This window comes from Episyrphus balteatus, chromosome 1 (assembly GCF_945859705.1).
Source record: "Episyrphus balteatus chromosome 1, idEpiBalt1.1, whole genome shotgun sequence".
Lineage (NCBI taxonomy): Eukaryota > Metazoa > Arthropoda > Insecta > Diptera > Syrphidae > Episyrphus > Episyrphus balteatus.
Window position 1 is genome coordinate 106,463,555 of NC_079134.1, and position 25,857 is coordinate 106,489,411.

General features: G+C 31.5%; 1 protein-coding gene and 1 long non-coding RNA gene across 9 annotated transcripts in view; both read left to right on the forward strand.

Moving 5' to 3' along the window:
• The window catches only part of LOC129907536 (protein hu-li tai shao), a 229,736-nt gene that overhangs the window by 149,470 nt on the left and 54,409 nt on the right, over positions 1-25,857 (forward strand). For 5 of the 8 annotated variants that reach the window (XM_055983813.1, XM_055983812.1, XM_055983814.1 and 2 more), the window contains one exon: positions 7,671-10,211. The exons of 2 other annotated variants lie outside the window; for them this stretch is intronic. In XM_055983813.1, coding sequence (XP_055839788.1) covers positions 7,671-10,105 — 2,435 coding nt within the window. In that variant the 3' untranslated portion in view covers positions 10,106-10,211. Of the gene's footprint in view, positions 1-7,670; positions 10,212-25,857 lie in introns of those variants that run through there. One more of the 8 variants, XM_055983817.1, reaches the window with a different exon arrangement.
• LOC129907542 (uncharacterized) lies at positions 416-4,005 on the forward strand. The gene is made up of 2 exons (XR_008771065.1): positions 416-2,884; positions 2,996-4,005. It is a non-coding gene; the product is annotated as an uncharacterized LOC129907542 (long non-coding RNA).

The following is a 25,857-nucleotide window of genomic DNA, read 5'->3' on the forward strand; positions in this document are numbered from 1 at the left end:
CCTTTAATTTAATATATACAGCCCTATGATGGTAGCCGATCGGAAGAAAATTTTATCCGATTTGTACGAATTTTTCAATTTTCATATGATTTTAACCCTTCCGACAGTAAAATCGGACAGATGTACGAAAAAAAATCTCAGGTGCGTTGAAAATTTAAAATACATGCGATGCTATGCAGTGAACTGTCAAAATATTTGAGACGCGTTGTGCTTTATGCTTTTTTTTCTTTCCGATTCTTCCCGATAGATAATTAAACGTGAAAAATTATCCGAAAAATATAAAAACCAAAAAAATTGGAATAATTTCTCTCTTCAAATTCGGGTACCGTGAATACAAAAATCTTCCGATCGGAACTTTTCTCCGATCGGATATTTTTCCGATCGGCTACCATCATAGGTCTGATAAAAAGTGAAAATAACCCGATCTGTTTGGGAGCTAAAGCTAATTTTCTTCGAAAAACAGTGAAAAAACAGAGATTTTTGATACTTTGAGCGAGTGTCGGCACCATTTAGAGTTATCCAATCGAGCTGAAATTTTGGCTATCTAAAAATCTGCAAAGGCGGAACATTTAATGGGGTTCCCCCGAAAAAAAATCGACAAAAAGTTTTTTCTATGGCAGTTGCGGTCACTCTAGTGTGCAGTTTACCTGTATTAAATTAGACTTTATTCTGTAAATTCGAAATTTATTTAATAATTCTAAGCGATTTTAAGGAGGAATGTGCAATTACAGGCGGTTCTGGTCAGTGTAAGTCCTTGACAGACGAGGGGAACGATGATATTTGCACATGTAAGATAACTTCGGCGCCAATATTTGATTACTGTTTTTTGTGTAGGAGCTCAATGCAAAAATGTTTACAATGGGAGGAGGGTTTTATCGCCCCCGGTTTAGACGGGAGGAGCAAAAAACTATCTAACAGCCCTATTAGGGTGGGTCAAAAAAATCGAAATTCTTTTTTTTGAATTGGTACTCCGAAAAATCGATTGCTAGACCCCTCTAGAATATACACACCAAATATGAGCTCTTTATATTAATGGGAAGGTCCTCCGCTTTGCAATTTTCCATTTTTACATCAAGCTTCTACTAAAAAAAAATATTTTTTTTATTAATTGACTTTTTAGCAAATTTCTTTTCATATTCTTGTAGGAAATTGAACGCTCTACAAAAAAGGCCGTATCCAAATCGCAATGCATACGGGTCATAAGAAAACTATTGAAATCAGTGAGCATTGGTTTGGATACGAATATCTTCTAAACGGTTAAAGCAATCAATTTGATTCCAAGGAATTTTTTGTAGAACGTTTAAGCCCCTACAAGAATATGTCTTGCTAATTTGAAAATAATGAAGTTTCAGTGAATCAGAAATTTTTTAAAAATATAAAATGTTTTTATATTTTTTTTTAACTTTGACCTCGAATATCTTTAAAATGGTTTGATTAATGAAAAAAGTTAACAAGACCTTTTTTGTGGAGCAATCAATTTCCAACAAGAATATGTCTTGCGCGTTTGATCATTATAATTTTTCAATTTGTTACAAAATTAAGACCAAAAAACGAATTTTTAAAGATTTTCTCGATTTTTTTACCTCAAATATCTATTCAACGGTTAGATAAACGAAAAAAGAGTATAAGGCCTTTTTTGTAGAGCGTTCAATTTCCTACAAGAATCCGAAAAGAAATTTGCTAAAAAGTCAATTAATAAAAAAAATATTTTTTTTTTGTAGAAGCTTGATGTAAAAATGGAAAATTGCAAAGCGGAGGACCTTCCCATTAATATAAAGAGCTCATATTTGGTGTGTATATTCTAGAGGGGTCTAGCAATCGATTTTTCGGAGTACCAATTAAAAAAAAAGAATTTCGATTTTTTTGACCCACCCTAAGCCCTATTCTGGTATTCAAGTGAATCTCATATCCGATTCACACATTCGATTCACTTTAACTCTAGCTTGTCATTCTACAATCCATCGGGTGAACTGCATTATCATACTCCTATTTGACCATTACCGATATTACCGACGCACAGTGGCCCGTTTTGACTTTTTTGCTTGCAAAATTAATATCTTCTAAACAAATAAAGACATCGCCACAATTGTTTTTTATCTTGAAGGAAATTTCCAAGGCTAGAAAATTGTGAATTTCAAAAAAAAAAACTACAGGGTGTTTCAGAATTTGGTGTTAAAATCAGAAGTTTTAGATAAGGTTGTAAACATAATGGTATTTTGATTACAATCGTCAAAAAACAATTTCTGAAGTAATCTGAGTTAGGTGACACAGTGGGGAAAAAGGAAAGGAACCAATTCGAGTGAAACAGTGGGGAGAAAAGTATTTTTTTTGTTTTTTATTTTTATGCAATTTTTTTATTTTTCTTTATAGAAGAGTACATTTATAATGTATTTCAGTGATATATTACAAGTCAAACAGTGGAAAAAGATAAAAGTAACAAATTAAGACATAAAAAACACTAGATTTCTTTAAAACTATCATCTAAGTCCGGGGTAATTTGTAATAAACTCATCATTTCTGGAGAGTATTGTTCTTGCAGATCTTTTTGGTTTCTTACATGCCTTAAGGAAGAATAGGTGTATCCGATGAGGTTGCAAGCATGTTAAATAGGTCTTCATTTTGCCGAATCCTTGAAACTTTGCACGTATTTTGATATCTGTACTTCTTGTGGTCTTTAACTTTGCACTCCTGGGCTTCTTCCGACAGTTCTCCAAGTGGAAGTGATTGATATTCGATGATATTTTGACTATGGACCATTATTTTGTGAAGAGTAGGCGTGAGTAGTTTTTCAGGATACTTTTTTTAGAAGCTCTGCTGTTTTCTTAGTATACTCTCCAAATTTAACTGCATTCACTACTTCCCTGCAATTCAAAACATTCAGTAGGTATTATTTTCAATTAAAAAGTTAATAACTTTTTATTATTATTATATTCATTATTCAATCACTCCGCTTAAAAATAAAAATAATTTTCATTATTTTTTTCACTTTGTTTAGGTATTATTTTCAGCATCATAATAACTTCTCCATTGACTCCAGTTATTCGAGCGGTTGCATCTGATTGTTCTCCTTGAAGTGTTTCCATTATTAGTATTTCCATAGCCTTTCTTTGGTTTATCCACATCAAGTCCAAGCTCTTCTCGAAAACGCGTTTGGATCGCTTGTTTTCTTCTCTTTTCCATCTCCTTGGTCCCAATATATTCATAAAAAATCATGTTATTGAAATCCACCACTAACAAAACAAAGAACTCTAATTTTCCAAGATTTTATTTTCACACATGAAAAAAAAATGTCGAAAAAATGACTGACCTTTTCAAATCAAATCGCTCTAGCTTAGTTGGGTGCAAAATGACGCAGCTGAGCTTTTGGATTTTTATTAAGAAATATATAAGGATTTTGAATCAGCTGAGCTTGGTTTGATTACGTAGGAATCTTTTTTTTCTATGCAATTTGAAGTCGAAAAAGTATGCAAAAAACAGTGTTTCAAAAAACATTAAATTAAACAATTAAAAAATAAATGTTTTAATTCTTTTTTTTAATTTTTGGTTTAAATATTTACACAGCATTTGAAAAAAAAAATAAAAATCAAAACGTTTTAGGAGCCCTCTTCCTAGTTTTAACACTCAAAGCTAAGAAAAAAAATAAAAAAACAGATTTTTTTTTTCATAGTAAAAAATTATTAACTTTGACTTGCTCTATAAGGCACACCAATAAATAAATAATATAATAATAAAGTTTTTCATTATCTACCCACCCGATAAATGAATATTGCAAGCACTTTTGTCTAAATAGGCAACTGTGCGACGTATGTTTGGATTTCCCCCGATGAATAGCAGAATGGCAATTGGTGAATATTTAGAGAATATTCCCCTCAATGGATAGCAGAATAGGGCTGTAATATATATTTTTAGGTACTTTCCTAAAATCCAAAACTTAAAGCCCGTTAGTTTATGCAAGACAAATATTTTTTCTGAATTTCGTAGTTTTTACACAAATTTGCTTATTTATTTATTTTGGCACTACCACGGCTAGGGAAATACATTTTACTAAACGGTTCCCTTCTTCAATCGTATCTTGCGAAAGAAGTTCATCTATAGTTTCATGTCCACTTTATTTTTCTAAAGCCATTTCAATCTGTTGGTTTTTCGGTGGTAGGATTTTTTTGCGTGACCCTGACAAAATGATCCCAAGTACCACATTTATACCATAACTTAACTCGTGCAGAACATCTTTCATCATTTCAAAGATTACCGTGCTCACCACATGTTAGACATTCAATTGACATTTTCTTTGCCATTGGAACAAATATCAAACCACTCAACTTGTATTATAAATATTTCATCAAATTTTTCTGACCTACACTCAGTCACAAAAGTAAGTATACACCCCTTCTGAAAAACCCTGTTTCGTTGAATTCAAATTGTAATATTTTGCGATCTAACTGCAACTTTGGGAACTTTTATACTTTTTTGAAAACTACAATAACAGGGCAACTTTTTAATATAATAAACCATTCTCACACCGTACAAATTTTTATTAACGGTGTTGCTCTAAAAAAAAAGTAAGAAACTGATTTTTTATAAAACTTGAAACTGTTAGCTAATTTGCAGCGAAATGGCGTATGAAATAAAAAATATTTTGATTAATTAATTGTTCCTAATTATTTGGGAATGTTTTTGTAAAAGAATTTAAAAAAACAAAAATCAATAATGGGCGTAGGAAGCAAAATACTGTTGCAAAGTATTGATTTTTCGAAATTTCACAAGAATTGCATTAAATCGAAAACCGTAAGGATTTGGGATGAACAAGTTACCAAATTCTGAGAGCCCTTAAGATCCCCTATCAGCATACTTCGTTTGATCCATTACTTTTGGGACACCCTGTATGTATATTTTATTGTGATTAATTGACAATTATTACTCATATATTGAGTTTAAGTTTAATGATTCCATTGTTAGTATTTAAGCTTATTTCTAATGTTAGCATTTAACATATTAAATAAATAAATCGTAAATGGAATGGAATAATCAAGTTCTGGATCATGTAGACCTAATGGTCGAACTGAATCTAAAACAAGACAAGAGTCAAACCGACAAACTAATGTAATTTATTTATCTCATAAAAATAAATTTTTATTTTTTTTTGTAAATATACCTCTTTACATAAATTATCAGTCATTATTAATTTTACCAAATTTAGGTCGATTATTTCATTTTTTCTTTTTATTTGGATTCTTTTAAAATATTAGTTAATTCGTCCTTTTTGGTTATTACTAGTTTCTTTCTTTTTTTTCTTCCAGCTTTTATTTCATATTCATTATTTTTTTTAATCCTCGTCGCCAATGTAGTGTCGTTAATAAAACACAAGTATTTATACTGATTGCTACAGTGCCATTTATTAGAAATATAGTATATAGTGTTTCATTACCTTTACTATGAAAAGCAACAAAGCGAATGCAACACAGAAAAACTCTTGTATTTACCCTTCCGGATGGAATACAAGGTGGCCCAACATCTCAAAATAACTCTTATATTGAGTACTACCAAAGATGTCAATTTCATGCTTTTATCACAAAGCGCACAATATTGAGCTCTTTTTTATATTTTATATTTTCTTATTTTTAAATTTTCTCAAAAACTGGAAGTCATGGAAACATATGGTTTTCAGTGTTTTATAGGAAATCAACTAGGGCAATTTTTGTATCACTCAATTTTGTACATTCACATTCAATGTGTTTTTTTTTTAAGTTTTTTTTTTCCCAAATTTCAACTTTAAAATCGATTGTTTTAAATAACTTAATTTAAAAATTTAAACTAAGTGTACAATTCTAGCTTTTGACTGTTTTAAATTTTTGTTTTTTAATTTTAAGTCATTTTTTAGAAAATTTTCCCTCCCGTCTAAACGGAGGGAGATGGTGAAAAAAAATTTAAGAGTTTTCCTTCACGACGTGAAGTAGTTTACGTGCAAAATGTACGGGAATCTCTTTCACTCGTGAATCTACTCTCTTTATATATTTTTCGAAAAAAAAAATAATTTGAAAATTGAAAACAAACAAAAATTGTATGAATTCACTTCACGACTTGCTTCACAAGTATGTACTAGGCTTTATGAAAGAAACAACAATCCGCCAAGAAAATGCAGTCGTATCGTGAATCCATGGGAAGGTTAAATGATAGAAGGTTAAACGATAGAAGAAGTTATTAACTTTTTAATTGAACTTTTTAATAATAAAAAGTTATTAACTTTTTAATTGGATAGAAGCGGAAGCTAAAACAATAATAGCCCTGTTTTTTCTACAACGGAGTAGCTACTCATTTTTACTTGCGATATACAGTGGCGGTCAAACAAATAGCAGTGCATCGAAAAATATTTTAAGTATAACATAAAACATAAAAAGAGTTTCGATGTTGGATTTTTGTTTTAGTAAAACTATTTCAGATACATTCTAGATTAATTTTTAGTATGAATGAAATTTAAAATATTGCTAATAGCTAAGCAATAATCCAAAAACAAAATTAACCTAAAAATTAAGCGGTCTTTTAAATAAAACAAAGGCACACAAAGTTCAAATAAACGGTATTTTACTTAGCAAATGCTAGCATTTGTTCCCTTGACCTTTATTTTTAATTACAGCTTCGCAACAACCTTTTATGGGGTCGACAAGTCCCTCAGATCTGTGAGGTGTTATAGCTCACCAAACCTGCTCAACAACGGTCCATAACTGCCGTTATGTTTCGGTTTTGCTTTATAAACTAATTCTTTTATATCCTCGCAATGATTCTAAAAAGGATCGAGGTCGGGAGACTAAGCAGTCCACTTCAAGACCTCAATCTTAATGTTTTGAAACCATTGCTTGGCTCTCCTGGAGTATTTTGGGTTATTATCTTATTTGAAGATCCATTTAAGGGGTATTATGAAGTCGACGTATGGCAGCATACTGTATTACAAGATATCAAGGTACCACTGCTGGTTCGTTATAGTTTTAATATAATATAATAGACCACGTCCGTAGTAGGACAAATTTCCCCAAACCATTGTACTCGATCCTCCGTTTTTAATGGTTTTTCTGCTATACCTAGGGTTATATTTCGTGTTCAGTAGTACTACCGAGACCCTTTGCCACCATACAGAATCAATTTGCTCTCATCAGTCCGGAGAATATTCCAGGGTCCAGTATAAGGATTTGGAGAAACTTGTTCTCCGTTTCTGAAGTACGTCACAAGGATAAAACTTCTGCAAAATATAGGTAAGACTTAATAGCATCATAAAATAACAAATTCATTAATGGCCGCGCAACGTCCACGTTCCATACAAATTTGTCCATTCTCCTTTCTATATAAAGTCTTAAAAATTTAAGCAACTTTAACTCTAAGAGCAAGTTCGTGCGACCCAGTCGTGCATTTTATTTTATTTTATTTTATTTTCTTCGAAAAATAAAAACAATACAAATACTAACTTATTTAATTTTTTGTGGTCTTGCGAATAAAATCAATAATGGGTAGCTACTCACAAGTAAACATTTTTAAATTGGCCTGTTTAAACGACCGACTCCATATTCCATAATCAGTACACTGACTGTACCTACATAATAAACACGCTAACAAACTTAATTATTTTTATTTAGAAATCAATACCATTTACTAACTTTCTTAAAAATTTGTTAATTTTCCAGCTCAAGAAAATCGAATTACCACTTGTCCCATTAACAGCCCAACAGTTACATTTACTCAAGAAAATTTCATAGGTCAAGAATGTTGCAAAATTTTAGATTATTCATCATATCATCTTCCGTTGACAAAGTATTTGTTAAGTGAAAAAAAAATTTCAAAGCATCAGAAAACCCATTTGAAGTCAAATTTTCCTTCACATCTTCAGCCTGAAATATTTTCTTTAAATTCGGAAATTCCTTCTTCAGAAACACTTTCCATTGAAAAAAAAAAATCAAAGTTCTTTACTCCCCGAGCTGGTCAGTCAATTTGTCAATCTTTCAATTACGATTCAGACAATGTGACAATCTTTAAAACATCCTTAGATTGTAATAACTCTCTTGAGAATTTTTTGAGAAAACCATTTCGAACACATTCACATTTTGGTTATAATTATTCAAGATATGAGAATACTCCAAAACACTTCCATTTTCCGATATCTCCCAGCAAGTATACAGGAGTAAAAAAGCCGTTCAGCTTTAATGAAATATTTTCAAGCCCTCGGTATGTTAATTTGTGTGACATATGCTTTGAAAAAATTGCTTATATTCTTCCAAATTTATTTGGTCATAGAGCACCTGGTTGGGAAAGTCATAACTCTTGTGAATCTTTGAACAAGATGTCTTTGAATGATGGCAGTGTTGCCGACTACACAGATGAAAGGAATAATAATGAGTTCCTACAATCCCTCAAAAACCTGTTCGACGTGAGTGGAGTTTTAGAGTCGGTTCCAGAAATTGATGAAGATGATCAAAGCCAGTTTTCATTTACAGAGTTGAGTTTCAAATCCAATGCATCTACAGTTAGTGAAAGCTTAAACTTTTCGGATAAAATTACTCGGATGAATTACTCTGAAGAGTCTTCCAGTTTATGTTTTAAGCCCTCGAAATTGATTGCTCCTGAAATAACAGTGGAAAACAACGTCGAGAACTTAAGCAAAGAAATCAGTACTATTTCAACCCAAAGCTCTAATAAAACCAATAAAGAAGTGTTCATTTTGGACACGAATAGTTCCTCAGATATGAAGTCAAATAATTCTGCAGATAGGAATCGTAAATTGATGACTCGTCAAGAACGTAACCAGCGCAAATACGATTTCTCCGAACTATGGGAAGATCACATTCAATACTACAGTAACAGTTCAAGTCAAGACAATGTTTCAATATCGGAAGCAGAAATCTATTTAGGGAAAACCTCTATACAAAGTTTAGAGAGTTCTGCATCTTCATATAATCATACAGCTCCTCCCGAACATAAGAATGAATGTCAAATGGCAATAAATCAAAAACAACAATTGATTGGGCATAATTCCTTTTCCGACGATGAACCATCATTATCCAATTCGGAATTGACTTCAATTGAGCTTCAAATTAGTGAAAAAATTGAGATGAATGACCTAAAAAAGCAGCAAATTTTTAATAACATTCAAAACAATTTCCAACAAAAAATTACTCCTTCCAACGTGCAGGAAATCATTCTCAAAAAACTGAGTGATAATACAAATTTAACTGCATCAACTCCAAAATTATGTTCATTTAACATGTTCAAAGACGAAAAGGTAGAGCATGATATAAACTTTAAAGATAAATCTCTGATGAATATGTCAACACAATTTAATCCACAAAAACTTTCACATGTTCCGAATTTAAGGAATCTTTCTTCGGTTCATCAAGATTTTTCGTGTTCTAAAGGGACTGATAATAATAATTGTTCACCCAATGTTAAAAAAATCTCAGCATCAAAAAGGCAATGTAACTTAGGAAACAAATCATTGATTGGTAACAAAATCGAGTCTCAACAGCCTCTCAAACATGCCAAACGTAATTTTGTCGCCGAAAACATTCGAAGCGCTTTCACTCCTCGTCGCTTCAATAATATTTCGAAAATTTCAAAATCGGTCGAGTTTCGTTCGGGCTCGCATTCCTTGCAATCAGCGCAGAATATAACTTCACCGGTATACTCTTTTCAAACAATAACTGTTGGTTCTTCGCCAAGGTTTTGGGTAACATTGTCTTCAATGGAAAAGCATAACCCGACTCATTTGTTAAAAACCAAACATACAAGGAAAGAAGGAAAACAAAGCATTGAACTTGCAAGTGAGGTCGAACCAGTTGATGGCTCGGAATTTTTTGAAAACGAAACAATTGTTGATAAAGAAATTAAAACTCTTGGTCAGCACATTGATGCATTTAAACCGCGTTATGATCGCTACGGTAGAACAATTGGCTGTTTGGAAATGGAGGTTTCTAAAGCTGCGGAGTTAATGGACGTAGTTGTTGAAACACAGAACGAAATTAAAGCTTCACGCCAGCAATTGCGCAAAGATATTATATCACATCAATGTTTGGAAAAAATTTGTTGTGATTTTCAAACTTTTTCTATTTTTGAATCAGATGACTAATCAGTTGAAAGCAACCATCAATTTGTATTGTATTTGTATTTTGAACTAAGTGCTCATCCACAGTTTCGCTCGTTTTTATAAAAATAAATAAATTACATGAATTTCACTGTCTTTTTCCTAATTTAAAAAATGTCAAAAATTAGAATTTGAATTACTTTTGCATTCAATTATAAGAAAAGCAAACTACCGCAAAATAAAGACGGCTAGAACTTGATACTATGGCTTTTGGGTCATATACATACAGTCATAGTTTAGTGAAAGATCATCTCATGGTCTCTCAGAATTTAGTGACGTGTTCATTTCGAAACAAACGATTTTCGGTTATGGTAGTTCCATATTTTTTTTTCAATTGTTTCACTTCAACATTGGTTGAAGTTGGTTGGTCCCAACCGTTAACAGTGGCGTAGCTATCGCTGTATCAGCTGTATCCATGTAACAGGGCCTCCAGGATTTGGGGGCCCCCAAAGATACAGAGCACAAGACGGGTGTAAAAACATTTAATAACATCTATTAACTTAAAATATAATTTTATTAATAAAATTGTTATGATAATTATTTTTTGTACACGCCTTTATGTTTTTTTGCTGTGTTTCTATGAACGTCGAAGACACTTAAATCAGGTACAAAGTGGATCTCGCAAGTTCGTCTGTCTGTCTGTATAAGGAACTAAAGCTTAAACAAACTTCATGACAAATTAAAAAATACGATTTACATATTAGTTTTTGATTTTAACAAAACTTGGTTAAAGATTACATTGTTTCTATCAAAATATTAACTCTGGGAATTCCGTTATTTAGATTAAAACATTTTTTAAGAATATGTAGAAAAATTATACTTTTTAATCCAGTAAAAATCGAAGAAAAATTGTCAAAGAAAGGAAAAAATTTGTAACAGGCTGAGTTTTGGTATACTATACAGCTTGGGGCGGTTTACAATCTGTAAAAAGTCCTGAAGTTTCCTCTGTCCGCTAGTCCCAATATAAAAGGTCAAAGGTCACAACAGTTTTTATTTTAAAAACGATAGGTTTTAGACAATAAATAGGTTTAAAAAAAATATTGAGAAAAATTGAAAAAAAAACGATGTTTAAGATCGATATTTCCTTAAATGACACTACAACATTACTGTCATTGTCATAATGATATTGCTGTCATTTATTGTCATTTGATCTTTTGATCACTAATTCAATTTCAACGAAGTTTTTATTGCAAAAGCATTTACTGTACAGCTCTAATATAAATTAAAAAATAAAATTCTGACAAAATAAGATTTTGGATAAAAAATGAACTATTAAATTTTTGAAAATGGGACATTTATTTTTTTTAAATGTTTATTAACAATTGCTAAGAAATTCCAACTTTCAATATTCAGCCCTATCGTGAGTTTCACGTGGACTGTTTTCAATCCGAGATATTTTTGTTCGCCCGGAATTTGAAAAGCTATCATGAGTTTCACCCGAAGGGAATTTACATTTTCCGCTAAACTTGTTTCTTGTTCGGCACCAAAATTGAAGTGTCAAACACGTCACAAATTACCTGAAAAAAAAGTTTAAAATAAAGGAAAATGGTCGAACTTGCACATCTTTTCGCCCGGAACTCACGATAGGGTCATTTTTGGAAAAGTGAAATTGAATTTTTCCGGGTGGAATCTTGTTCACGTGAAACTCACGTGATTTATTTAATTTTTTTTTTCAAAAAAATAATATATAATTGGGAGGGGCCCCCAAAATAATTTGGATACAGGGCCCCCGCAGGGCTAGCTACGCTACTGACCGTTAACCCAACATTGGTTAATGGTTTTTATTTATTGTTATTTTTTTTTTCATTTATTGTTAAAATTTATTTCCTTTCATGTTCAATATTTTTCTACAAATTTTTTTACAGTTTGGAATTTTAATAAGATTCAATTTCTTATTTCGATTTTAAAGCAGCACCCTGTTAAATTTGGCAGCTTTTACCAATTTATAAACGGACAGATCATAAAGTTTTTTATGTTTCAAATAACCACCAAACATTAAAATTTTTTTTTTGGTTCGAAACTTAAAGATCTGCAAAAAATAAAAAAAAAATGAGAGCTGTTTGCTTTTTGTACCTAATCCATTCGTTTTGTAGCTGAATCATCCGAAAATCAGGGGGGTCATTCCGTAATTTTAAAAATGATAATCAAAAAGACTATAATTGTCTCACAGTTTGAGAATCTTTAAAGCTATTTGAAATCATGCCTGATTCAATATTTCCAAAATCGTTTATATAAATATAAGTTTTCATATTCGGGTGGCTGAGGTTAGCAGTAATAATTTTATCAAAATTGAAATTTAAAAAAATAATTTTTATTTGTTCAATTCGGAATCTATCTTAAGACTAACATTTGTATTTAATTTTATTGTTCGTTATACTTCGGTTTTCAACGTGTGATATGCAAGCTTGCATTAACAATGTGCAAGATTGCATTCACATGTTGAAATAAAATATTTCTTAGAATAATTATTATAAATTGTGTGAATGGAAAATAAAATGCAAAATTCTAGGAATAATTGATATTTGTAACATTAATATGTAGTTCGTTGCAAAGTGCAATGAACTTGTTTATTAAATGATATTTTTATTGGAGGCATGTGTAACACCCCCACCGTCAGATTGAGGCTCCGACGAGATTTTTACTTTTGATTTATTTTGCATTTTGTGTTTTATTAAAAGACTAATTACAATACAAAAAAACAATATCATGAAAATATTTGAAGCTAATGATGTAATGTTAAAAGTTACATTATTTTTTTTTATTTCTTGTATTATTTCTCTATTTTGAATATGTTTGAGATATAATTCTTCAATATTTAGTTGAGGTATAGTTTTATTTTTACTAACTTTAATGAAGAAATTTGACAAAACAAATTTGTCATGAATAGATTTAATAAAGTTTTGATAAGTTACATTTTCAATGTTCAATTTACAATTTTGAAATTTTATTAGATAATTTCCTTTCAATATTATGTTTTGTTTATTACAGTTTTGAATAATTTGTGTTTCTTTAATATTTTTTAACAATATTATACCTGTTGTTATTTCTTTAATTTCTGATGTGTTTGATTTCATTTTATTACATGTTTCAATTGTTTTTCTAGGTTTAAATATTTGATGAATACAATATTCATCCGAAATTTCGACGAGATTTCTTTTTATATTGTCTTTTACAGGAAATTCAAAAATATTATTATCTTCATCTAACAGAACGTTTTTAAATTTGAACATAACCGCCATGTTCTCTTTATCCGAAAGTGGTTCTATAGCTATTTGAGAAAATCTATGATCAGATATTTGTGGAAGTAGTAATATGATAATAATTTGGTCTTGATATGTTGCAACGGTTAGCTTGATTTCTGCTAAGTTTTCTATGTCCGGAACTAAAGCTAGTTCTTCTGGGCTCAAAATGTTTCTAGTTAAGATTCCTAGTTTACTTGAAAATAAAATTTGCTCTATGTCGTCAATGTGGTTTCTGAGGAGTTTCCGTAATTTTAAATAACGGCTTAGGAGGGTTTCTTACGTATTTTTCAATATTACACACATCGCAGTTGTTTATATATTGTGTTATTCTTTTAAGCAGTTTTGGGTTGAAATAACTTAATTTTATTTCTTTGTATACTTCTGTTATACCTCTATGATTATTTCTTAAATGTTCTTTCTCTATTATTTCTGCTAGTTTATTTTCATCTGTTACATCTTCTAACAGTTGAAAACACCGAATAATTTTAAATTTATCATTGTTTGAGAAGTTATCTTGAAAAGCTTTTTCAAAGATATTATAAAATTGATCATCTTCAATGAGAATTGCATTTAAACCATTAGGTTTAAAATGATTTTTTAACAGCATTATGGCATATTGTTCATCCAAGTTTTTTAAATGTATCGTACATCGATTCCTATCAAATACTTTTAAATGTTTAATTCGAGTTGCTCCTGATTGAGATTTTACTATTATTACTTGATTTTTAAAAATATTAATACCTGATTTAGTTATAGGAATGCAGTCATTATTACTTATAAGATTTACTTCTGTATTTACGGGTATACGGGAAAGTGCATCAGCATTACTGTTTAGAGTTCCCTTTTTATATATTATTTTGAAATCGAATTCAGATAGTCTCAATCTCCATCTTATAAGTTTTGAATTGGGTTCTTTTATTGAGAAGAGCCATGTTAGAGGTTTATGGTCGGTTTCGATTATAAATTTTCTACCAAATAAGTAAGGTCTATAATACTTAGTGGCCCATACGATAGCTAACAATTCTTTTTCTATCGTACTATAATTTATCTCGTGTTCGTTTAAAGTACGACTACCAAATGAAACGGGACGGTCGTCTTGCGATAGGACAGCACCTATAGCAAAATTGCTAGCATCAGTGGTCAAAGTAAAGGGTTTGGAAAAAATCCGGATAAACTAAAATTGGATCGTTAGTAATGAGAGTTTTAAGTGTTTCAAAGGCCTTAATATATTCTGGATTTAAAATATTTATCTTAGCATCATTTTTTAAATATAATGTCATAGGTTTAGCAATCTTAGAATAATCTTTAATAAATTTCCGGTAGTAACCGGTTAAACCTAGAAATTGTTTAATTTCTTTAGCGGTTTTTGGTATGGGATATTTCTTTATGCACTCAATCTTTTTTGGATTGGGTTTTATGCCTTCAGGGGTAACAACATGGCCAAGAAATTCGGTTTCTTTCTTAAGAAATTCCGATTTGTCCATTTGTACTTTTAAATTTACTTCTCTTAGGCGTTTGAATATTTTCTTTAATGAATCAATGTGTTCTTGTAATGAAGTAGAGAACACAATTACATCATCCATATACACGAGACAGATTTTGTTTATATAATCACCTAACGCTTCCTTCATCAGCCTCTGAAACGTGGCTGGAGCTGTTTTTAATCCGAATGGCATACGGAGAAACTCATAGTGGCCATTTTCGACGCTAAAAGCAGTTTTATGAATATCATCTTCGTGAATTTCAATCTGATGAAATCCCTTTGCAAGATCCAGTGTGGTGAAGTATTGACTTCTGCCAAGTTTTTCTAAAATTTCGTCAATATTCGGGATCGGATATTTGTCATCTACAGTTACTTGATTAAGTTTTCTGTAATCGATCACCATTCTCCACTTTGATTTTCCGCTGGCGTCAACCTTCTTAGGGACGATCCAAATGGGGGCTGAATATGGGGAATTACTGTGCCTAATTATTTTGCTATCCAACATTTCTTGGATTTGCCTATTAACTTCTTCTTTATGTATATAGGGGTAGCGATATGTTCTACTCTGGATAGGAATGTTATCTGTCGTTCTTATTCTATGTTTAATAGCATTTGTAAACGATAGTTTAGTATTTTCTTCATAGAAAATATCATTATATTGTTTGGTTAATTTTAATATCTCTCTTTTCTCTTCACTATTTAAGTGACTTATTCTTATTTGCTTTAAGAAAGATAAATTTTCTGAATCTTCGTCTATAATTTTGAAATTTTTGGAATCCACACTTTCAATGTCCATTTTATCTTCAAAAGGGATCAAATCTGTGTTACTTCCAATTACCTCTGCATTTGCAATCATGACATAATTGTCTATATTATAAATTCCTTCTTTTATTATTAAGTTATCTCCTAATATGGTTTCATTTATATATCCCAGTCCTTTTTCTTGTTTAACAGGTACATCTATTTCGGTAAGTTTAACTGATGTAGGGACTTTATTATTAAAATGCAATTCTATGATTTTGTCTTTTGTTTTTATCAATTTATTTTTATAGTCTATATTTACTTCTAAAGGTGTCAATATGTTATTTCCTATTAATCCGTCAAATTCGGTATGGAATTGACAAATTAAGAATTCTGTTCTTATGTTGCTGTCACCTAATTCGCTAAATAGAGGAATCTGTGCCTTTTTATTTATTTTAATATTGTGACTAAGTGTCTTAAGATTAAGTGGTTCTTCTAAATCAATATGCCATTTAGGGTGGAATATTTCTGGGTTTATAATTGAGTGGGTGGCTCCAGTATCGATTATAAACTTTAATGGTCTAGTTTTAGATGACACTATTATGTAGGGTAGGTTGTATCCGAGGCTAGTAAGTGAAAATTTGAGGGTTCTATATTATAGTTTTGATTTTTTTGATTAGTATCTTGCCTTCTTTGAGCAAGTCCTATTTCCATAGGTTCTTGAGTGTTACGTTTATTAGAATTGTTAGAATTCCTGAAAGGGTTTTGATTCTGATTGTTACTGTTGTAGTGTTGGGTATTATTATAGTTATTTGGATGGGGTCGATAATGCTCAAATGGTGGTTTTATGTAGTTATTATTATTAGGTTGCCTATTTGCATTATAACTAGTATTATTTGATCGATAGTGATCGAATGGGGGCTTTATATAATTATTATTTGTTGTTCTAGGTTGCCACGATGTATTAAAATTGTTTGGTCTATAAGACTCAAATGATGGGTTCATGTATTGGTGGTTAAATGATCTAGGTTGCCAAGATGTGTTTGGGTTCATTTGTCTTTTCTTTTGTATAGCAGTGTCAGTGTCTTTATGTTGTTGTGTATTAAGTTTAGGAGTAAGGGATTTATTATAAGGATTATAATGTGCGTATCCACACTCATGTAGAATAGTGATTGCACTTTCTAAGCTTTGCGGATTCCTGCAACATATCAGTGAACGCATTGGTTCGGGAATTTTATTTCTAAAAATAACTAGAGCGGAATGTTTATTATTTTCTATGTTTGTTTCGATTATTGTATGATCTTCTTTTTCAAAAATAAGTTTTGTTTTTATATTTAATCGTCTCAAAGTAGTTTTTATTTCATTAAAGAAGTCTACGCTGTTTGTTTTAAATTGGACGGACCTAAGTTCGTCAAATAGCTCCTCGAGTGTAAGTCTGTCACCGAAGTTGCTAATAAGTGTTGCCTTTATGTCAGGCCATGAAGTTATATGAGAGTTTATCTCTAGTACTTCCCTCGCTTTACCTTTTACTTTTGATTTTAAGTAATCAGAAAAGATACTTTGAGAGAGTTGATCATATTTGACCAAAACAGGGTGGATCTTGTCTACCAAATCTATAAAATTTTGTAGTTCTCTATAATCTCCGTTGAAATCAGGGAGTTTTGAGATGTATTTTAATGGATCTATATTTAATGTTAGCATTTTTTCTTTATTATTATCTGTTCTTTCTGAGAAAAAATTTCCTAATATATCGGAAATTTGACTACTTCTTTCTCTTAAATCCTCTATGTGTTTTGCTATCTCGTTATTTTCTTCTAAAATATTTTCATCTAAATTTCCTGTATTAGACATGTTATTTGAATAGTAAAAGAATATTTAATATAGGTCATAATTATATATAAAAAAAAAAAAAATCAAATGGATTAATAATAATAGAAATAGTAATAATAATGATAAAAATAATAAAAATAATAATAATCAAAGTTAAACCTTGTTGTTGAAAATTTAGTTGATTGTTGCTTAAGAGGTGAGGTGATTTTGTTTTGATGATTGTTGATTTAGAGATGAGCTGATTTTGTTGAGATGATTGTTGATTTAGAGATGAGCTGATTTTGTTGAGATGATTGTTGATTTAGAGATGAGCTGATTTTGTTGAGATGATTGTTGGTGGGTTAATTCACTGAATCCACTTTTATTTTTCTTCTTTCCTTTGATTGTTTTTCAAAAGTCTTAGTTTATGATTCTTTTTATTTTTTTATATTTAATTTAAAAACTTCAATTTTTTTTTTTTTTTTTTTATGATATAGGTTCAATGTGGGTAAATGTAGACAGTTTTATGTCTTTTTTTTTTTTTTTTTTTTTTCTTTTGACTTTAGATTTTAATATGTTTTCACGGAACAATTTATTGACAGGTATTTTTGTTTCTTAGAAATGTATCTTTATCATTTCATTTCACACTAATTGTTTTGTAGGTTTTGCGGTTCAAACGTAAAAACGAACTATTGTTTCTTTTTTCTTAAAAAAAAACAATATACCACAATCCGTCACCGACTGCGCCAGTAATAATTTTATCAAAATTGAAATTTAAAAAAATAATTTTTATTTGTTCAATTCGGAATCTATCTTAAGACTAACATTTGTATTTAATTTTATTGTTCGTTATACTTCGGTTTTCAACGTGTGATATGCAAGCTTGCATTAACAATGTGCAAGATTGCATTCACATGTTGAAATAAAATATTTCTTAGAATAATTATTATAAATTGTGTGAATGGAAAATAAAATGCAAAATTCTAGGAATAATTGATATTTGTAACATTAATATGTAGTTCGTTGCAAAGTGCAATGAACTTGTTTATTAAATGATATTTTTATTGGAGGCATGTGTAACAGTTAGCCTCAAGAAAATGAAATAGTGTTTTTTTCTATAAATCAATAATCGTCAATAAATAAAACGAAAGCTAAATGGGTCTCGTTTTCGGAGAATTTATTCGTTTTTTATTTATTATTTATTTATTTATTAGCTAAATACAAGCATAGCACAGAAACTTGCAACTATTGTTTACAAAAAAACTCTACTTGAAACTAGATGATAAAAATACTGAAGAACTAAGAATAATTTTAGGGTTGATAAATTAGGAAGGTTCTGGGGTTAAGAAAATATTATAGAGAGAGGTTTTAAGAGAATGTTTGGAGGGGTGGAAATCAAGAATTATCCACGCTATTAGATTCATTGTTTCGTTACATCCATAATTTGTACGGTGATAGTCAAGAACAAAAAGAGAAACAGATCTGAGATTTCTCGGGTTGGTATGGAGGGAGATTTTTTGCAAAAGAGCAGGGCAATCGATATTACCAGTTAAAAAAAGTTGATGGATGAAAACAATGTCAGCAACTTTACGGCGTATATCAAGGGGTTGTAAATCTATTAGTTTTAAACGATCAACATGGTGAGAGGTTAAATCTATCAGGCCAGGGAAGACCACGGAGAGCAAATCGAAGAAATTTACGTTGGACGGCTTCTATACGAAATGAATAAGATGCATAAAATGGGGGACCATACCTTGCTAGCATAATCGAGAAGAGGTCTGACAAATGTTGGATAAAGGGTTTTTGTGACATAGGGGTCGGAGAATTCTTTGGACCAACGTTTAACAAACCCGAGTGCGGAGTTTGCTCTTTTTATAGAATTAGTGACGTGGGATCTGAAATTAAGTTCCTTGTCACATATTATTCCAAAATTCCGTAAAGAATCAACTTGTGTGACCGGCTCATTACTAATAAAGTAGGTACGAGGAAGAAGTGATGAGCGTTTACGTGAATACGTTATTGCTTGACATTTGCTCACATTAAGCTCAAGGAAGTTTTTCTGACACCAGGTAGAAAATCGGTCTAGGTCACGTTGAAGAAGGAGGGTATCATTAAGGGAGGAGATACATCTATATATTTTTTTTATCGTCAGCGTACACTGAGATTGTTTTGCGTGGCCACCGATGGGATCGCTAGTTTATTTTATATTTGAACCTTATGCAGGAAATTGAAATGCAGATCTACCAAAAGATGTCACTAAAGTATTTTCTTCTGTAGGGGACTCGTATGTCAAAACACTACTTTATGTTATTCAGTAAAAAGAAACTCTTCTTATAAAATACTTTATTATTTAAAACAGAATAAAATAATCCAGACAATTCATTTAACAAAATACTTGTAACACCAAAGTTTCTCGACACGTCTCGTCTTGATTCTCAGTCATAATTAATCTTGGATTTTTTAAAAAACGTTGGAAAATTAAATCGTCTTCTAGCTGATGGACACGTTCCTGTGTCAAACAGTCGGAGCTTAATTCTCTCTCTTCACAGCTGATTGTTGGGTGTGTTTACAATCACCAAAGCACTCCTCCCCAAGCGACAGCAATTGATGTTTTTTTTTTATTTAATTTATTTTGCAAATATTACTTGTTTTGGTTTTTTCTTTGCTGGATATGTTTTCAAATTACCCAAAAGATGGTCTAGCTGGAGTTAAACCGGAGGTTGTAGCTGTACTTGGAGCTGTTGACTGTGCTGTTGTCGATGTCGTTTTCCGTTTTGGTCGTGTTGGAGTATTCTTTGGAGTATTGCTGCATCTTGGTGTTGTCTTTTCGATGTCTTCGGGGAAGATTTCGTAGGATGCTGGCTTTAGACGCGTTGTAGACATTGTTTCTGGTGTTCCTTGGATGTTAACCTTGAAAACGTAGTCGGAGATACGTTCTAGCACTTCGTACGGCTGTTCGCATGGTTTTTGGACTGAATCAACTCGCACAAAAACGTGGGAACAAGTCTAGAGTGTCTTGTGTGCAAATGGTCTTGTTCGACAATGATGAGCTGATGGAGTCGACTAAATATGTCGCATTTGTTCGCGGAATTTCTCCACGAAGATTTCAGGTTCGAGCGAGACTTCCTCGTGTATGAAGAATTCCCTTGGCAATCTGAGAGTTGTTCCGAAAACTATTTCTGCGGCAGTAGTCTATATCTTCTTTAAAAAGAAGAAGAAAACGTAAACAAGAATTTGTTTTTGTTTTATGGACTTTATGAAATTAATTCAATTTGATGTTTTGTTTGACCTTTAGTCCAAAATAATGCGTTTCGCCCAGGCACAACAGTTGGGCTCATCAGTAAGATGATGTTGTACCCTTCTTATACGCAAAATTTTTAGTTGATGATTACCAACACATATTGTATTTTACAGTGAAAACTCACTGTAAACTATATTATTTTAGGGTAATTTGGTTAAATTCGTGCACCTAAATAGAATATTGCCCGTGGTCTGGCAAATGTTAAGAAGAAGAAGAAAACGTAAACAAGAATTTGTTTTTGTTTTATGGACTTTATGAAATTAATTCAATTTGATGTTTTGTTTGACCTTTAGTCCAAAATAATGCGTTTCGCCCAGGCACAACAGTTGGGCTCATCAGTAAGATGCTGTTGTACCCTTCTTATACGCAAAATTTTTAGTTGATGATTACCAACACATATTATATTTTACAGTGAAAACTCACTGTAAACTATATTATTTTAGGGGAATTTGATTAAATTCGTGCACCTAAATAGAATATTGCCCGTGGTCTGGCAAATATTAAGAAGAAGAAGAAAACGTAAACAAGAATTTGTTTTTGTTTTATGGACTTTATGAAATTAATTCAATTTGATGTTTTGTTTGACCTTTAGTCCAAAATAATATTTGGTTATTAAATACGTTTAATACTAACGTTAAAAATTACAAAAAAAAATACTTAAAACTAAATTTAAATACATAACAAAATTGTAACTACTCATTTAATTAATTGATTAAGAGGACTATTAGCGCCTTAGTTTGATCTGCTGAAAATAGTTCGAAGTGGTAAATTCCTTCTTAAGTTAGTCTGACTCACATTGAAACATATTCGATCAAGAATTGAAGGACAAGAAATAGATCCATTTATAACATCTGTTATGAAGCAGAACTGCAAGAACTCTCTGTGACCAGAAAGAGATGGCTAGTTTAACAATTGAAGTGTATGGATGCAAAATAACCCTATCTGTCCATGGCAAAAAACGAAGAGAGAATCTTATACTTTCAAGCTGTATATTTTCTGTATACTTTGTATACTTTCAATTCTATTTATGTGTATAGAGTAGTATGGCGCCCTTACAACGCACCCGTATTCGAGAATTGGTCTGACAAGAGAAACATAAAGGATTTTAATTACATACATACACAGGAAAATCTTTTCACAAAACCCAGTATATTAGCTTTCTTGATAATATAATTAAAATGGTCAGTAAATGTTAATTTTGAGTCTAATAGAAAAACTAGGTTCACGATGTAAACGCGTCAAGTTTAAACTATAGTCATTAATAACACTGAGCCGAAATTCTTGAAAGGCGCGCGAATAACTGTTTCGCCCTATTTCGGACCCGAGAAATCCATTGATATCATTAGTTTTTCGATTTATCGGTACGACTTCGAAAAGAAAAAGTTTTTTCAATTATTTTGAAAATTTTCCACTGTTTTTAGTCATTTTTCAACCAAAAACAATATTTATATTGCTAATTATTCTGCTCAAACGTTATTTGCTACCAGTAGAAAGACATTATAAACAATTTCGAACAATTTATTTGAAAATTTAGTGATTTTTTTTTTGAAAAAATTACATTTATTTTCGTTTTTTCTTAATTTTTGTAATTGAAAAAAGAAGCAAATATGTGTGAACAAACTGTTTTTGCTATTTCAAACAATATCAGTTTCAGTCACATTCATTTATCAAATTCCAACATAAATCAGCAAGCAATGAATCAAGTTTTTTCCACTGTACCAATGTTCTAATGGAGCAGTAACCTGATGAAATTTTTCTCCGTGCTCGTCTGATTCTGTTGGAATTTGACGCTAAAAATGATCCATGTGGTTGTGCAGAAAATGGACTTTTAAGGACATGCTGACACCAATGTTTTCAAAACATGATAACATATTGTTAACATATACGCGCCAATTTTCACGACGATGAATTCCCAAACAATTTTTAATGACAGCTTTTAAAGAGTTCCAGGTAATTAGTTCTGATTCCGATAGTAGGTTATCAAATTCAGCATTTGCCATCAGTTTTCTTATATCAGGACCATTCAGAACACCTGAAATTAAAATTATATTCACTTAGATACATTGATGTGGTTAAAATATGCGGTAAATAACTAGGCAATTAACCTTCTTTTACTTTCGCCTCACTTAGCTTTGGAAATATTATTTTTAAATATTTAAAAGCTTCGCTGTCTCGATCCAAAGCCTTGATAAAATTTTTGACAATGCCAAGTTTGATGTGAAGTGGTGGCAACAATCAGCCCTATTCTGCTATTCGATTCACGTGATCGAAAGATTTCCTTTCTTTATCACATCAAATTGGCTTTGAAAAACCCTTAAATTTCTTAGGCAAAACGTTGTTTCCGTCTATTTTTGCAATTCTAAGGAAGAAAAAATTGCTTAAATGTTATTTCTACCCCCATTTAAACGCTTCTTATTTAAGAGTTTCACGTGAATCGAATAGCAGAATAGGGCCGAATATTTTTTCGGTCGGGATAAGTTGAATTTGTTGGAATTTGATAAATGAATGTGACTGAAACTGACATTGTTTTAAATAGCAAAAAAAAAATTGTTCACACATATTTGCTGTAATATATTAATCAGAACACGAGGCGATCACTTTGAGTTATATTTATTAACTGAACTTAATGACTAACTTATGCTAATACATAGTTTCTTATATACTAAGATATAACAGGTTGTTATAGAAGAGAGATGCAGTTAGTATTAACATTAAAAGTTAAGTTTCAATAAAAAGTGATTATTCTTAGACCGAGAGCCCAGAGCAGATTTTGGGAGTTTTTGGATAACCGAAAATGAGTCATATGTATGTGTAGGTAATAGCGTCCTGATGAAGAATTCGAAAGTCTGGCAGGTTTATTTCACGGCATTCTATGGTTTATGGGGAGTTGAAAAATGCATTTTTTTCGATTTTTGTGTCGAGTATATAACCACTTTAATTCATATAGAGCCGATAGAGGGCGATACCTTGCATTTTTAATAGGTACCATTTTTCAACTCCCCATAAACCATAGAATGCCGTGAAATAAACCTGCCAGACTTTCGAATTCTTCATCAGGACGCTATTACCTACACATACATATGACTCATTTTCGGTTATCCAAAAACTCCCAAAATCTGCTCTGGGCTCTTAGACTATCTCTTTAGTTTGTTTTGATTGATATTGAAAATTATGAATTCATTTTTAAATATTTATAAATCAAATTGTATAGTATCATAGTTCTAAAATTATTTTAGGTACAATTCAATATTTTCTTTGTCTCATTAGATAACAATTAATTTCAATTTTGTCCCTTTATTTCTATTTTTACTGCTTATCGGTTTCAGACTGAAGACGTGTTCTGGATCTCAAAAGATGAGGTGACCGCGTTATTATTACTTTGGATCGTTTGTTTTTGTTGTCGCAATCAGTAACGCGAGGCAAAACAGGCAAAGTATCATAAGAGTTGTAACAAGACTTGAGGTGATTCGTTGTTCTACGAAGTATGTCTCCTGTCCCTAGCTTTACCAAGAATGACCTAGGAGCTTCTAATTTCTCAAGTATTTTTCCCTCGACCCAATGATCTTTTTGACTCACAAGCACCTTCTCCCCTTCCTTAAATGTGTTTTTTGTCTTCGCATGTTTATCATAATATGCTTTGTTTCTTTGATTTTGTGTTTTTATTTTATTTGGAACTTTCTCAACAATTTTAGGCTTAAGTAGATTTTCAGATTCTGGCATTGGAGTTCGTGTTACCCTAGACAACAATAACTGAGCAGGCGAAGCATTCATACCCTTGACTGGGCTGTTTCTGTATTCTAATAGAGCCAAGTATCTGTCAGTGTTATTCTCTGCACACTTTTTTAGCAAATTTTTTGCAATCTGAACGCCTTTTTCGGCAAATGCTCTACTTTGAGGATAATTTGGAGAGCAGAAGTTCAACTTAAACTCGTAATCAATGCTAAATTTTTTAAACTCATAACTATTAAAAGGAACATTATCAGAAACAAAGTCTTTTGGAATTCCGTACGAAGCAAAAATTGGTTTCAGGACCGATATGACCTCTGAACAAGTTTTATTTTTTAATTTAAGAATCTCAATCCACTTTGATTACACCGGCACACAAAAAAAAAAGTGTCATGAACCAGAAACCAGACTTATCTTTCTATATGTTTTTGGGACCGCTGAATCCGAATTTCAAGTCCGTTTGGCCCTGTCGCCCTCCAGTTTTGAGTAATATGCAAAAAACTCAAAAAAAGGTAGTTTTTTGTTGTCTTTTTTACACTTTTCTCAAAACTGGAGGGTGACCGGGCAAAACGGACTTGAAATTCGGATTCAGCGGTCCCAAAAACATATAGAAAGATAGGTCTGGTTTCTGGTTCATACAACTTTTTTTTTTGTGTGCTAGCACTGTCGCGACATGTCGCTGTCATACCCGGCACACAAAAAAAAAAGTTTCATGTACCAGGAAGCAGACCTATCTTTCTATATGTTTTTGGGACCGCTGAATCCGATTTTCAAGTCCGTTTTGCCCGGTCACCCTTCAGTTTTCTCTTTTTGAGATGCGTTTGAATATTTTTGACATACTTTACAACTTGCAACAAAGTTGTCAATGTCGTTGTTAATGCATACCCAATAAAAAAGCATACGAGCCCTATTTTTCATTTTTTCACTGCCGGAATGAGACACATGTAGCCACTGTAACACTTCATTTTTCAAATCGTTAGGAACTATTATTCTGTCCCCTAACAATACCAAATTGTTTTCACAAATGATATCAATTTTCAGTTCACTGAGATACTTAACACAAGGTGACCAATTATTCTTTACTTTTGGCCAACCTTCTCTATAAAATTTCAAAATTAGCTTTAAATCCGTGTCCTGCATTGTAGCTTTTTCAAAACTATTTCGTTTTTCATGTGACATATTTATTTCATGTACACACCCCTCTAAATTTATAACATCATCACTACAAAATTTATCATCACCATATCGTGACATCACATCTGCTAGATGTAGATATTTGCCTGGTATATAAATAAGCTTCAAATTATAAATTTCTAATTTAAGACGCATTCATTGAAGTCTCATTGAAGGAATTTTACTTATATTTTTCTCAAAAAGAGGCACGAGAGGCTTTCTCAATCGTGACTTGTCTTCCATAAATATAAAAATGGAACTT